Genomic DNA, 16,649 nt, shown 5'->3' on the forward strand with positions numbered 1-16,649 from the left:
GTAGCTCTGCGCTGGACTCTTTCGAGCAGTTCCCTGTCCTTCTTGGACTGAGGGGCCCAGAACTGGACACAATACTCCAGATGAGGCCTCACCAAGGCAGAATAGAGGGGGAGGAGAACCTCTCTTGACCTACTAACCACACCCTTTCTAATGCACCCCAGGATGCCATTGGCCTTCTTGGCCACAAGGGCACATTGCTGGCTCATGGTCATCCTCCTGTCTACCAGGACCCCCAGGTCTCTTTCACCTACACTACTCTCCAGCAGGTCAGCCCCCAACCTGTACTGGGACATGGTGTTGTTCTTCCCCAGATGCAAAACTCTACACTTCCCCTTGTTGAATTTCATCATGTTTCTCCCCGCCCAACTCTCCAGCCTATCTAAGTCTCTCTGAATGGCAGCACAGCCTTCTGGTGTGTCAGCCACTCCTCCCAGCTTAGTGTCATTGGTATTTTCTTTGTGACATCATTGCCTGGGATTTCACTTTCCACCATCATTACAGTAAATCCTTACTTGCTGCAGAAGTAAGTTGCCCCATCAGGCTGCACCCATGAGGTGCCTCCCAGTGAGGGAGGGACTGGCTGTCACACACCAAAGCTCCTGGTGTGCCAAGACAAGCAATGGCCATGGTGGCAGGCACAGCCCACGCTCCAGTTTCACTCCCAATTCTCAGGAGCATTGTTCCCACAAACATGCCAGGCTGCAGCCTGGCATCAAAGGCAGATAGAAAACCTTCTTCCACCTACAGCAGTGCCTCTGCATTCCCTCAGGAGCTCCAGCTGCCAGGAGGTGCTGCCAAAGGCTCGCACGCATTTCTTAGGAGGTGAACACTCCTGCTTGAGTGACCAGGAGTGATCTGAAGCACAGCTGGTATCACTTGGCGTTTCACAGTTACAGGTCTCTTGGGGAAAAAAAAAGGAACAACACAATATAAAATAAACCACTCTATTTGTGTTGAAATCCAACAGGAATCAAATCCTCCTCAGCAGCTGTAGCCCAAGGAGGACAAAGGGCTGGAAGAGAGCCAGGTGTGCCTTCCTTTCCTGTTATGGTCCATTTGCCACAGGTTTCCAGAAGTGTGTTTTGCGGGAACTTTGCCCACTGTAACCTTCAGAACCTTCAGACCATTAAATAAAGACAAGAGACACAGCACTAAGTGATGAAGGGGAGGAGTAAGATGGCGAGAGTGTGCAGTAGGGCAGCAAGGGAGGAAGGCAATGACGAGGCAGAGATCTGTGCCTGCACTTCCCACTTTAGCAAAGTGCCAGTCTTTACACAGATGCACACAATGCAGCCACGCTTCCTGCCGGGATGCTGGGGGACTGGCTGCTCACAGCAGGGCAGCGTGGCTGTGGGTCATCAAAGCAATGGCTTCTCTCTGCACCAAGATGGCTGGCCAAAGCCCCATGTCAGGAAAATGTAGTGGTTTCTTTTATTCAGGAAAAAATCATGAAGAGGGGAAGTTAATGCACAAAATCTCCTTCCAGGGGAACCAAACTGCTTTCAGATGGTGCTGGTCAGTCAACTGGTGAAAGTGGGTGGCTTTTTGATCTACTGAAAAGCAACATCCTCAAATCACTTTGAAGACTAAGACTGCCAAAAAAAGTTAAACAGCTTATGCCTCTTTTAATGGAAATTTAACATATTTTTATACATATACACAGTAAAGTACAAAGGGTTAGAAAACAGGCTTAATTGTCAGCCCCTTATTCTAACATACTGTATGTTAATCCCTGAGAGCCCGTCACTTGTATGTCTCCTGCAAGTGATACTGAGAGTGCAAATTCAAGCGTTCACCTGCAGCACAGGTTGCTTTTCAGATACTGAATCTGAATGCTAAATCTTTGTTATGCTAGTCTGGCAGTAAACAAAAATTTAAAGCTAAACCATTCAATCCAGTGTACCAATTCAAAATCTGTCCTGATAACTTTGCCACAAACAGCTAAAAGACTCCCTTCCTACTCTCCACAGAAATGAGTTCAGCTTCAGCTCTGTTCACACCAAATCCATCTCGAAATTGGTGCTTATGAACTGTACAGCATTGATGCACTTGCAGGACTAAAGTCCTCTTCAAATTCACAGGGCTGGGGGGATTTATTAGCAAGATGCATATTCTTTCAACTCTGACCTGGGGAGCTACCTGGCAATGCAGTCCAGCCAACACAGCTACTCCAGCAAGAGGCACAAAGAACAGGCTGCGTAGAAAATCCTTAATTCACATGCCTGCCCTAACCTCTGTCAAGCTCTGACCCTGCAGCCATTAGCTAGCAATACCAATCTGGGTGCTGGTTTTCAATCAACTGAATTTATTTCTCCCATGGCACACATGGGTTTCATTACAAGTTCAGTGAGATGGTGGCCAGTCCTTGTGCTGTGAGACCAAAGGATGGAAAAGTTTTGCTTCTCTTTGACTGAAGGGAGAAGGTGATGACAGCAGCAGCGGGGTCTGCCTGGGCTCCCGCAGAGCAACACCCTCAGGAGAGCACACCACAGCACATTTCATTTCAAAGGGGAGCAAATCCTGAGCAAAACCACAGCCTGAGCACGTGCTGTATGGCTTGTTGTTTGCACTTGACCTCTACTTTTTTTCATATGGTCTTCAGCAAGCAGCAGGTTTACAGCCAGGGTTTGGCATGCCATTCAGACTGACTGCTGATGAAACCAAATGAAGCCTGCACGTGGACCACACAACCCTGCAGCAACCTGTGGCAACTCCCTCTGCTAGGGAACGTTGTCTCCCAGCGCTGCACTAGAGGCATGAAGTCCTGCCCCATCCAGGCACCCAGGGCCATACTACACAATGACACGTGGCCATGGCTGCCAAATGTCAGTGGCCGAGCTGCCTGATGCTGGATCTCTGACTGGATGTTCATAGCATATGGCTGGGCTCGAGACCTGGGAAAACTGCTTGAACTTCTGGAAGCTGCATGTTTATCCTGTCCTGGCTATAATATGGAAAGGCTCACAGTAAACCCTGTGGGGTTTATTTACAGAAACTTAAATATCAACCTCAAAAAAAAGCCCACCAGTGGCTTGCCATCTTCCTTATTTCATAGCTTAACACAATGACAAAAATTCCCTGAGACTAAAGAGGAGACAACAGCAGATACAGTGAAACTTAATGGGGGAGGCAAATCTTAGATGACAGTGGCATTGAAAAAGTAGCTCATCTTCTCTGTTGCTCCAAAGAAATCCTGCCCCTGATTTACACCTGCAGAGGATATGAATACCTCAACTACAGAAATATTTCATATGCAGCTCTTTTTATATTCAACAAGACAAACAGCATTAGGAACTGCATCCATACAGATTGTATATATATATAAATATATATATATACAACTTTACAGCTCTGTATATTGTATATAGAGATGTACAGTTTAATACCTGTCTTAAATTCTCATTACTGGAATTAAAGTGCTTAGTATATTAAAAATTATTGTAGACTTGCATTTTCACTGCCCACCAATGCTGTGTAGATTTTAAACTTTTCATTATTACTATAAAACCCTGTAATATATCTACCTAGGCAAGGAGAGGGAGGAATGTCAATTGTTAAAAGCACAGGTCCCTAATTTTGTCCATTACAAAATGAACAACACACACATGTTATTTTTCAAGCTGTTCCTCAGTCATTCACCAGGAACTGGAAAAAAGCAAACTGTAGAAGGACTGCACCACTTAAAGCTTCCTGTCAACAGCAGACAGGTAAACTTACTAAGTCTTCCACCTCAAAATATCTTCCTGCTCCACCACCAGACACACCGTGGCATAGCCCTTGCCCTACTTCTGCACCTTGAAGGCTGTTACTCAGTATTCCAGCTCTGGGAGCAGCGGACACACACGAGGGCGTGCAGTCTGTTATCCTGCTCAGATAACAAGACGGCTCAGAAACCTTCAAGCAACTGCCTTTAAATCAGGTCCTGGATCTGGCGGGAGACACCTGCTTCTGTTTTTGAGCCTCTGCTGCTTTTTTCTTCTCCTGTTCTTCCGCCTTCTTCCGCTCCTCTTTAATCTCCTTGTACCTCCACTTGGGAATCTGCAAGTAGGGGTCATCCTTTGCGCTGCTCCTCCTCCTCGCCTTTTCTGGCTGGAAGGTGGGTGGAGGAGCCTTGCTGACACGGACTTTGGGGATGACAAACCCTGGCCTGACGCTGCTCCGTCGGAGCAGGTGGAGTGGCAGGAGGCTCGCTTTCCGCGTGGCCACCGTGCTCACCTGGGAGACCGCCAGGCTGATGGGCTGCAGGCTGGCTCGCCGCTCCTTCTTCCTGGGCACCAGCATGACTCTGGAGTTCTGAAAGAGCTTCTCATAGCTGCTCAAGTGGTCTTTGTCCTGAGATCGGATCTCCTCGGCTCTCTGCTTCCTGAGGATTTCTTGCACAGCCAGCCTGCGTTTCCCCACAGAAGGCGGGCTGCCTGGGCAAACTGTCCGGCATGCCAGGGCAATGAAGGGGCTGCTCAAGCTCGTTGTCACCTTCACCATGTGATCGAGGACCCCGTCTTTTTCTGGGCCGAAGAAAGGCTGGAACGGCATAGCGGCCCTCACACACTCAGACACCCTCTGCAAACAGCTTTTTGGCTCCGCAGCCTTGGCAAGAAGTTCCTTCATCTTTGGCCATTCTGGTTTATATTGATCACAAAACTGTTCTGGGCATGGATTGTCCATCAGTTTCTGCATGATGAAGGCAGATTCTGACCTTCCTGTGAAACAAGCCCATTCCCATGAAGTCAGTCCACGGCTTGGGTCAGTTGCGTGAACATTTGCCCCTCAAAGAAAAGAAAAAAAATTACTGTTAATTAATGAAAATGCCCACACTTTTGTTGCTGTGATCAGAGTTGAATTAGGCAGGCCCCTGCAAGAAAACCTCACATATGACACGCTATAATATTTTTGTCAAAAGGAACATGCAATAAAGAGAGATTAAAAGGAATCAATGGGACAAATCTAGTTGGAGGTCTGTGACTAGAGGAGTCCCTCAGGGGTCAGTACTGGGACCAGTACTATTCAATATTTTCATCAATGACCTGGATGAGGGAACAGAGTGTGCCGTCAGTGAGTTTGCTGGTGACACTAAACTGGGAGGAGTGGCTGACACACCAGAAGGCTGTGCTGCCATTCAGAGAGACCTAGACAGGCTAGAGAGTTGGGCAGGGAGAAACATGATGAAATTCAACAAGGGCAAGTGTAGAGTTTTGCATCTGGGGAAGAACAACCCCATGTACCAGTACAGGTTGGGGGCTGACCTGCTGGAGAGCAGTGTAGGAGAAAGGGACCTGGGGGTCCTGGTAGACAGGAGGATGACCATGAGCCAGCAATGTGCCCTTGTGGCCAAGAAGGCCAATGGCATCCTGAGGTGCATTAGAAAGGGTGTGGTTAGTAGGTCAAGGCAGGTTCTCCTCCCCCTCTATTCTGCCTTGGTGAGGCCTCATCTGGAGTACTGTGTCCAGTTCTGGGCCCCTCAGTTCAAGAAGGACAGGGAATTGCTTGAAAGAGTCCAGCGCAAAGCCACAAAAATTATTAAGGGAGTGGAACATCTCCCTTATGAGAAAAGGCTGAGGGAGCTGGGTCTCTTTAGCTTGGAGAAGAGGAGACTGAGGGGTGACCTCATCAATGGTTACAAATATGTAAAGGGCGAGTGTCTGGAGGACAGACCCAGGCTTTTTTCAGTGATGTCTAGTGATAAGACAAGGGGCAGTGGGTGCAAACTGGAGCATAGAAGGTTCCACATAAACATCAGAAAAATCTTCTTTCCTGTGAGAGTGACAGAGCACTGGAACAGGCTGCCCAGAGAGGCTGTGGAGTCTCCTTCACTGGAGACGTTCAAAGCCCACCTGCACACGTTCCTGTGTGATGTGCTCTGGGTGACCCTGCTCTGGCAGGGTGGTTGGACTAGATGATCTTTTGAGGTCCCTTCCAACCCCTAGGATTCTGTGATTCTGTGATCAGGGCTCCTGACTTTCTGAACTTCTGGTTTATTAAAAAAAATATATAATAAAAGAAGTTAAGGCTGTATATATTAAATTCACTTAAAACCATGCAAAGAATGACATAATGAATTTCAACTGCATTGAATGTTACCTGCCATTTAAAAATCCATTCCCACAGGCTTGTCAGAAAAGACAAATACAGAAAGAAACGATTCTGTATGCAGAAATCCTTCCCATACAGAATAATGGGCTTTGCACTGGTCGCTGCCACTCAGAATAGGTATCTTGGGATCACAAGTTCCATGAAAATATCAGCTCGGTGCACATTAGAGGCTAAAATAGCAAATAAAATGTGAGGAATTTCTAAAAAAGCATTTTTTAAATAGAGAAAAAATTTCAGTGAAAAAGGAAAAAACAGAAAACACCACGTGTCCAATTCAGGTTCTCTTATCTCTGAATGTACATTAGGGAAAGTTGAGAGGATGGTTATAAGAGTGACCAAATATAAAGTTTCCATACATGTCAGAGAGTGCATAATGAATGAGACGGACCTTCAGTCTGAGCCCAGAACAACTGTTCTCATCTACCTTAGATTATCACCTCTGAGGAAATTAAGTTATCATTAGCAAAAACATGCTATTATCACCAACTGGACCAGCCACAAGAGGCAACTGGGACACATGCTAGACAGCAGATGCTTAGGCATTTGAAGCATTAGGTCCTGGACAGAAATAATTCATAGTGCGTATTACCTTTTGGCCTGTACTGCCCCCATCCCAATTTATGATTTTTATCCATCCAATTCTCACACTTTTCCCCGTTGTCATTCTTTCTTTAAATATATTTCTACATATTTTTCCAGCTTTACATTTCTTTTGATCTCTGTGTGTTCCTATAAGCCCCTTCACATGGGCTTCTGCTCTTGTTCTTCTCTCTTTTTTTTTTTTTTTTTTTTCAAGTAGGATTAATGCTGTTCTCCTCCAGGGCACCTGGCTGTCTGAAGAGGGGATGCAAGGGTAACAGGAGGTGCAAGCATTCTAATCCTCTCTGCTATATCTTTGCAACTGCTGCAGTGCTCTATCCAGTGCTACCACATTCCCTGGCAACCCGAAAATTGAAGGGAACAGGATACAACATTTGAATTCTTTATGGGTTTCTCCTATTAGCAGAAGCACTATTTTTGAAACACCAACACACAACTGACCTACACAGATCTTGCCTCAAAAGAATCACAGAATCATTCTGATTGAAAAAGACCTTTAAGATCATCGAGTCTAACCATAACCTAACTCTACCAACCATTAACCTAACCCTACCGAGTCCAGTGCTAAACTGTATTCCTAAGTACCTCATCTGTATGGTTTTTAGACACCTCCAGGGATGGTGATTCAACCTGGACAGCCTTTTCCAGTGTTTAATCACCCTTTCAGTGAAGAAGTTTCTTCTAATACCTAATCTAAACATCACCTGACAGAAAAAAAAGAAAAAACAATTTTGTCCCATTGCTATGGAAGATGGAAATGTGCAGAGCCTGAGACCTGAGGAAAAGCCAAGAGAACACAAAGAGAAATTATTTTTTTCCAGGTGGATTATCTTGGTAACAGCATTTCAAACTATCAAGCTATCAATTAGGGAAACAAGATATCAGGAAAGGATATCAGGAAGCCATTTACATTGACTACAGTATAACCTTCCACACAAACAATGTTTTGCCATTACAGAGAAACAGAGCAAAAAGGAGAGAATGGGGAAAGTGATAAGAAGTTAAATCACTGCAGAAGCTACAAACCAGTGAAGGGAGGAACAAAGACATACAAAGCCACTCCTGCTCCACTAGCATGTTTTGAACTAACCTACCCAAACTTCCTACTGCTGATTGTCTCCCATAAATTTTAATGAGCAACAGTATGCTCTGCTTGTAAGCAAACAAGAGGTATAGGCAGCTGGTCAACATTATCTCAAAAAAAGGACATCCCAGCTCCAATATGGTGCAGCTGCCAAGCTGAGACCTTGGATCAGAACTGTGCAAAATGAGCTGTGTGAGAAAGTGCTCACTGGGGACTCCCCACCTTTGCTTGAAGGCTGTGTTGAAGCTCAGACACTCAGCTCTGGTTATTGCCTGAGCCATGCTACAGTTGTGCCTGTGCTGTGCCTGGGTCCATGCCTTGCTGATTTGCTACCTGGACCACAGACTTCATTTGACCTCAGACCTCTACTGCCTCTATGGTCTTGCCTTGTCACCATGGACTTCCCTGGCAACCCCTGCAGTAATGGTTAATCCTAGCCATGGTCATGAGTCCTGCTCCAATCTTCATGAAGCACCTTCATTGATGAGGCCAGTACTTCTGTGTGCCTTGCTCACATCCTTGGTTCTCCTTCCTTTGAGGAGAAGCCCATTTCTGCTGCTGCCTGATGGATGTGTCCCCAGGTGTTTCAGAAACTTTAACTCAGGAAACAATACTAGAGAGTACTGAAAACCTCATCTTTAAACAGAAATCAATGTTGTCTTTGTACTCTGTATTACAAAATCTCTTCTAAAGTGTGATTTACTAGTGGTATTGATTTTCTGTACAAATCAGGAGACATTTTTGAACAAACTTGACATTCAGTCATGTCCCTTTTTTAAATGCGACAGCAATTTTCTTGAACCATTTGTAATTTCAGTGTAGGTACAGCCTACAAGTTTTCTTCTAGGAAAACTTTATTTGCCACTTGCCTTGATTTTCCTATAAAAGTTGCCCCAAAGATCATTTTCAGCACAACTAGTTGGCATACACACGCCCCTTTGGGATATCAGTGTCCTATTTGATTAAGAAGGTTTAACGCTTCTTGAGATGCAAAACTGACACCCTGAAATTAAAGACGGGGTGAAAAGAGTTCTGGCATCTGCTAGCAACCTGCTTTATACACAGCATTTAAAGCCCAGTCTCCAGATCTGCAGCCACTCTGACAACTGTACTAAAGCAGCATTGAGTTTACCCTGGAGATTTCAGCAGGGCTTGACACGTGTTCCTGTGCCACCACTGTCTGGGGGGGTCTGGCTTGCTGGCCACATGCTGGGCTCCCCCCCTTCCTCGCTGTGCACTCACTGACAGCCAAATCACATGCTCCAAAGACTCACTTTGAAAGAGCAAACGTCACAGCCAAGTGTCTCAGAGCCCCTTAATCTTGTAGTGATTGACCTTGGCCGCCCTCCAGGAACACAAATTTCGGAAAGAGCAGTCACTTTGACAATCCAGCCCCAACCATCTGTCGCACATTGCCCTTACCTCTTCTCCATCTGACTGTGCTAAATCCACGCTTAGGCGGTTAGGAAGGTGAGCTGTTTTCCTTTACTGACCTCCTGCATTGCTGTAAGTGAGTGCCTGTCAATAGAGGTCTTACCCAAGCCACCAAACAGACATTGAGCTTAAAAACCTCCTGGCTTTAACTCTTTTCTAAAGATACATACCTGTTCCGTACCTGTATGAAAGTCAGAGACTATGCAAGTAGACCTACAGCTGAATAGGGGTGTTTTCCCCCTCTATTTCCATGCATTCTTATGTTTTAACATAGAATTTTTCTGGTTTATTTGTGAAATTGATTTTTTCACTGAATCTTTTAATAACAATTTCTTTCACCTTCTTCAGCAAATTACCACTTCATTGTCAGCAGCCACTCAGTGTCCCTCAAGCCTCAAACCACTCTTAAATCCATTCTGATGGGCAGCTCCCTCCTTCCTGACATTTCACCAGACTGTACGGTGCAAAAAAATAATCAGATACTAAAATGGGTCCTGGTAATTTACCACCCTTCTTTTGTGGCCCCTATTTTGAGCTGGAAATGTGAAGACCTGCAGAATACTCACTAAAACATGTATATAAAGTGCAGTTTAGAAACTCAGAGTATATTAACTCTACAAATTCTACACCTCTTATTCTCCCTACCTCTGATGCACAAATAGGCTGATATAATTCCCTGTAGGTAAACTTGATATAGAGACTAATTAGGCCATTTTCTGGCTGGCTAAACGTTTGTTTCTCCAATATTCTGTTTTCTTAGGAATCAGGAAAATACAAAAGTGGCTGTTCAGGTGCCAGAGGCAGCAGCCAGATTGCGAACTTCAATATTGATCTTATTTGTACGAGAATTAGAATAACAAGGACTGAGTTATCTACAAAAATGGAAAGACTCTGAAATACCTTCTAGTGACCAGAACAGAAAGAACAAGCCTCCATCACATCTCCAGTGATAACAATAGAAAGCCATCATAATGGAAGGTCAGTTTGACAAGCTAGAAGTTCTTCTAGTTTCATTCTAAGTGATAATTCATAATAGGCACTGGAAAATTCTGAACTAACTTCTGCATGAAGTATGTGTTCCTCCAGAAAGTGCATCTGTGTCTAGAAGTACTGTAGCTCTGGCTGCCATTTCATAACTTTGTTTCATAAAATTTGAACTCCAGAACATATTATCCAATTCCAAAGCCTTGATTCCAGTATAAGAGGCTACAGAACCTTTCAGAAAATAGAATGCTGGCTACCACATCATCCAAACATTTTCTGTGTCATAGTAACATCTGGAAACTGGATATTATGAAAACGAATGAAAGAAATATCACTATACTTGATTAATACCTGTAATTTAAAATATTCAGATTATGAGAGGTTAGACAGTAAAATGGCTAAAATAAACTACTTATTCAAGATCACTCTCAAATGGACCTGTAGGATTCTTGGTTTTGACAGTAGCAATATTCACATATTCACAACTATAATTTCCATAATACTTAATTTGTGTCAAGGATCTACAACTGTAATACAAGTATATTTACTAATTTATGCTAGTTATTTACTTATTAACTAATAGTTTATATACCAATTACTTAATATAATAAAAATATCTAACATTGTGGCTAAAAGGTGGTGTATGCTGGGAGTGCTCCTGTCGAGGCCCAACGCCCCTTGCCCTTCCCAGTTTCCTCTCCAAGACCCTTTCACCTTGCAAAGTACAGGGCTAGAAAATCAACTGCACTCGAGAGCCAACAGCAAGAAACGTATTTCCTGTTCTCATATGTGAAGAGAGGCAGGTGGGCACAGATGGACCTGCTCATTCCCTGTGCCTCAACTCCCTCCTTCCAGCAGATACAGACCCTCTGGTGATGTGTTGCCCATAAACCTGGAGAGCAAATTTGGAACTATAGAGGGGTTAGAAAGAGAGGTTATTCCCTATTTGGCCCAAGTTCCCACCAATGCTCCCGTGGGATATGAACCCCACACCTGACTCTCCTGACAAGACTGAGAGCCCCCAGTGCTTTTCACTACCTGCCCCAGGACCTGCCACAATAGGAGAGAGAGGTGGTCTGGCTATGGTTCCACCACCATCATGCACCATCCCACCTGCAGAGCTGGCAGCAAGAGACCTGCATGTGCTTCCCAGCTGTGTCATGACCTTCATTAACTCCTTGCCTACAAATCTTGATGATCACACTTCCTGAACTCTCCTTGAGATAATGAATCTCACCCTGAGAGTTCTTGGAGAGGCCCTGGATGAGTTTCCACAGGCAAACTGAGCACTCCTTCACCTGCAGCATGTGACTTCACCACCTTCCCTCTGACTTATTTAAAAGCTGAACCCATTCTCAGGAAAGGCTGCAACACCCCTCTCAGAGTGAACACCCCAAGAGCCATATTTCTTCTTGGTGTTTGTGTGTGACTCTCTAGTATTTACAGGTAGATGACGACGAAGCAGCAGCAAAGCATTTTGCATACCTGCCAGCATCAAGGCTCTCACGCACTCCACTCGGCCCTGCATCGCAGATTTCATCAGCGCCGTGAATCCAAACACGTTTCTCTTCTCGATATCAAGCCCAGGAAAGTAGTTCAACAAATAGTTTGTAATGGTTACGTGCCCTTTAAGGAAATAAAAAAGCAGAGAAAATACATCACAGGTTAAGGCGCTGTCTCAAGGTTATAAAAAATTACTCCTGCAGGTTTGACAACTGGAAAAAAGCAACCAACTAATGCAATTTCTTTTATTTGTATCCTTCTCCACTCATTGCAGTGGTCAGCCTTAGGGCTAGGTGGCACTGACTTGTGACCAGAGTATTGGGCTAGGAGCCTAGAAAACTGGGTTCCCACCATTTTTCAAGTTGCTCTCCTCTCTGAAAAGTCAATTTAAGATAAGGGAATAATCAGAAAACAGAGGTGGTCACTCTAAGGTTGAAAGGAGCCTCAGTTTCTTGACTCAGTGAGTAACACTGCAAAGGGAATTATTTCAGCTTATGGAAGAAAAACCCATCACCTGGGGGAAATTACTGCAGAGGTTCAGCTTTTTGGCTCCTGTAGTAAATTTGAGCCTTGCTATAATGGTGCTTCATTAAAAAGTGATTGCATCTGATGGTTCCAGCCAATAATTCTAACAAATCATGCCAGGCCTGTATGAGACAAAGAAATATTTTGTGTAGAATCCTGCATTTTTATTTTTTTCATCTGACAGTGTAAAGCCACTTGTCTACCCTCCAGCAACAGGGAAATGGGGCTGATTTTCAGTTCTGTTAGTAAAATAAATAATTTTAGTTCTGTTTCTAAAAGCAAGTGGTTTTGCTTTTCATGTGCCTTGTACGCCAGGATAACTGGTGTCAGCAAGGACATAGTAATAGTTGAAGACATCTCCGGCTAAATAGTAGAAAGACCAATTAAAACATCAAGTCTTTGTAATTGGAGTATCAGAACAAGACAAGTATCTAGTTCCATTATGACTCATTCAAAACAGTTTTCCCTTCACTTGTCATTCATTTTATGACGCTTTGATGCTTTATAAAATAATGCAGTCTGTCACACAGCTGCAACAATCACAATTTAATTACTAGGAGCTGTAAAAATATTCTTTCATCTCACTCTGCAGTCCAGCTGAATATTCTGTGGTGCATGTCATTCAAATTCATCTAGAAATGTTACTGAAGCAGATTATAATTCATACAGGACAATTTTGAAAGTCTATAGTGTCACATCTGGTGCAGATTGCATCAACAGTCACTTTGGTATCAACAGAGTCCTGCATTCACTTTGGAAAGCAAGTTAAGAAAATCTTTACCAATTAATTGAAGATGTTTTCTAGGTGCTGCTTTTTATCTCCTAGAATTTCCTAGACTCTGCTACCTTGCTGCATAACTGGAAACTCTCCTGAAACCTGAGCAGACATAGGGATAGTCCAGATGAGCTTAGCAACACCAGAGTCAGAGAAAACTGAGTAAGAAGCTCCCTGTACCTTGGTGCAGCCTAATGCAAATGAAATGTAAAGATACAGCAAATGACAAGAAGCTGAACAAAGCAAAAATTAACTGGGTTCAATGCAGGATCAAGTGACCCAGTCCTGCTTACTCAATACAGAAGCTTCAGCTTCACTGACTTGATGGCCTAAGATCAAATCCCAGCAAGGTATCGGTTACCACTGGGAGAATTTTTGTGCCTGAATTGTTTTGCAGGACATGCACTGTTTCACTGATGTACAGTGTGCATCTTCATGGAGGTTTTGAACAGCTGAAATACTGGGTTTTTTACCACAAATACCAGAGATGGAAACAAGGAGAAATCATAAGATGGAAGATTTTTCACCAGTTATTACATTACTAAAGATGTTCTTCCCTTTGCCAAAAGCATAGCTGCAGTAAGAAATGTTTTGCAAATCTGGGATGATCCTAGGAGTCAATCCTGAAAGACCTTCCTCAGTAAAAAAATCTTCAAGGGACTACAGATGGCCTCAAATGAGACAGAAAAAATACCAGCAAAGAAAATAAAGAGGTTTGTGGTTCTCAGAAGTTTTGTGTCTCAGGGATTCCTGAAAACTACTTCAGTTTTAATCTGTGGGAACTTCTGTCCTCTGAGGTTTGCTTCAAATTTCTAGTTCAGATACCAAATTCAAAGCAAAACTCAGAGCTGCCAAGATTTTGTTCAAACCCTCTCATACACTTTTGATTTAAGGCTATAAAGTTTGCTTCAGTGCTTCTGTGCCTGGGTGAAGCAGAAATATTTTTCTAAACTGTAAACCAGTTGAGCCTTCCATGATTTAAAGTCTGCTATGAAAGCTGCATATGGCTCTAAAATAAATTGGCCTGGCCTCAGCCTCATTGGCGATACTGAATTTGTATGAAGCTCTTGTTGTTTATATGCCGGATCTATGTTCTACCAGAACTGGCATGCTAAGGGCACACTTCCTCACCCTGTGAGCCACATTTAGAGATCAGCACAGATGTCTGTAACAGCTCCATTCATTTCATTGCTGCTGCAGAGGAAATGCATGTAATGATGACAACATTACCCAATAATCTATGTAACACAGAGAGAAGGATAAGCTGCATAGTAAGGAAGGTGCTCTGTCATATAACATCACAGTTTCTAATTGTACCTGCAAAAAGCCTGTGTTTGGTCTATGGCTGGTGAATGCTTTCTTACAGATGGATGGAACCAAATACACTCTGCACCTCTCATCCTCTGGATGCTTTATCTGTCTGTGTTCTCTTGTCTCCCTTAATAAGCAGAAACAGGAGTAACCTCTGATTCTTAATTCCCAGCACCATAGCCCAGCCCCAAACCAGTCCCTGTTACATAAACCATCTATATTTTATGAGCAAATACAACAGCCTTTAAACACCCATGTATTCCAATCACAATACAGTACCACCAAGGCAGCTATGTACTCAGCAGCAGCAGAACTGAAAAAAAAGTTAATGTAATTTTCCTCCCTTTTCCCACTTTTTGAAACAACTCCTTCCTTCCTTCCTGCCTGCCTGCCTGCCTGTAATAATGTAGATCTGCTATTAGACTTTCCACAGGAAACCCCATATTTTTGGTATAAATGACAGTGATCTCCCAGAATAATTTCTTTTGCAAAACCATTATTATCGTTATAACCTAAAGTTAAAAAAACACAACAATGAATCCTTCACTAAAAGAAAGAATGCATAAGCTTTGCTTTCACTTCTTTATAATATACTGCTTAGTGATATTACTTAACATTCAGCAATAATTAAGCAGCATCTATTGCACTATAGCTCCTCTGGTTGCAATGCTAACCTCACAGTAATATCTATTAACACTAGAGCAGTATCTTGTGATAATGAATTAAATAACTGGTGTCAACACTGTAGCTCAGGATTATCATAGGCAGGGGAAAACAAGTTAAGAGTCTGTAAGAGCTTCTGCTGACTACAGTAATTTTCAATTGCTTTGGGGATCAATAGCAAGTACTGGCAGAGAGTGTCAATTCAATGTCAGCCCTCAGGATTAACTCTGAGCTCATTATCATGAGTTATAAAGGCCAAGAAGGAGTCAGTGTTAAAACTTTTATAGCCCAAACTTGTATTAAGGCAAAGATATAAAAGTAAGTTAGGGTTTTGAAGTCCTCTCTCCTTTCTTTAAAAAGCTACTATACTCATGACTTTGCTATGGACATGACTACTGTGGTCCCAATTCTTTCTTCCAGTATTCAAGGCCTACCTCACGCTTTGTTAGCAGAGTTTGCTTTTTGGTAAAACACAAAGCACAGTTTGCTACTACCTGGAAATGTCTAGCGGCAAGGTTACTAGATTAATATTAAAACAGAACTGCTCCAATCTTTAAACATGGCTTGTAATGTTCACTGATGTTGCCTGATGGAAATTTGTTTCCTCCAGCCAGGGTCTGGGAGGGAATACTGCATCCCATGAGCTCCTATGAACATCCTAGGTTCTTCATCAGTGAGAAGACATGACAAAGACCAGCTATGCATTTCCTCGTAAAGTGATTGTCTTTAAGGAGCACACTTGAGGGATGCAAAGAAAACCATGGATGCAGAGCCAAGCAGCCCTTGGAACTGCTTTTAGACTACAAACTGATGACCTACTTCATCAATTTTTTCCCGATTTACATGCTTTAGCACTTTTTTAACACTTGTAAGAGAAAACTACAGCTTTCCTTAAAGGTTTAAGGACAGTGGTTCAGTTCTCACAGAAATAATCACTGATTGCTTTTTAACTGTACAGCTGAAGCTAGTAATTCCCCGGGAAGCATCTCTTACATTTATGTAATCTGTTACACTTGTTCACTGAATATTACTGTGCTGACTGGGATAAAAGTAAACCTGGGGATAAACTCTGTTCTCGCCTCAGTCTGCATCAGGATTAATGTGGTCGATGTCAATATAATCAGTCTGTTATCAAAGCAGCATTGGCAGACACTGAATCCTGCTCAGACTATGTAAATTGTGATATATTTATTTTGCTATTAACTATGGAGTGGTTGAAAAACATCTTAGCAGCTCAAATTTTTCTTAATCACGAGAGATTTTCCTACAGTCAGCAACTACTACAGATCCACTGAGGTAGGTGCAACAAGCATGAGAAAAGAGATGCTATCAGCATCAATACAGCACATTACAGGACTGCAATGTCGACGGGTTGCTTGCCAGAGCAAACATAGGGCATTAAGCATAAAGGAACAAAGCAGCATATTACTGCACACTTGGGGCAAGATTTTCTTTATTTTTAAGTTAAAATAGATAACAGCCTCTACTAGAAATGCACAGTGTTTTCTGCCTTAATCCATTGGATAAGCATTACTGTAGATTAATTAGTTCAAAGAAAATAATGGCAAACTTATTTGGGAGTGAGCTTGGCCAGGATTATTTTACCCAGACTGATTTATTTTAGAGCTTTGAAAAAAACCTAAAATAGTAGCCACGACACACGATCTTCCTAAGACCCCG

At 43.1% G+C, this 16,649-nt stretch overlaps 1 protein-coding gene across 1 annotated transcript in view; it reads right to left on the reverse strand.

Moving 5' to 3' along the window:
- Positions 1 to 3,915: 3,915 nt before the first annotated feature.
- Positions 3,916 to 16,649, reverse strand: part of ANKRD33B (ankyrin repeat domain 33B) — a 19,960-nt gene continuing 7,226 nt past the window's right edge. Inside the window, exons 3-4 of the mRNA XM_010001364.1 lie at positions 11,678 to 11,818; positions 3,916 to 4,766 (exon numbers count right to left, since the gene is read on the reverse strand). Of these exons, the coding sequence (XP_009999666.1) occupies positions 3,916 to 4,766; positions 11,678 to 11,818 (992 nt within the window). The remainder of the gene's footprint in view (positions 4,767 to 11,677; positions 11,819 to 16,649) is intronic.

Source organism: Chaetura pelagica, unplaced genomic scaffold (genome assembly GCF_000747805.2).
Source record: "Chaetura pelagica isolate M959 unplaced genomic scaffold, ChaPel_1.0 scaffold317, whole genome shotgun sequence".
NCBI lineage: Eukaryota > Metazoa > Chordata > Aves > Apodiformes > Apodidae > Chaetura > Chaetura pelagica.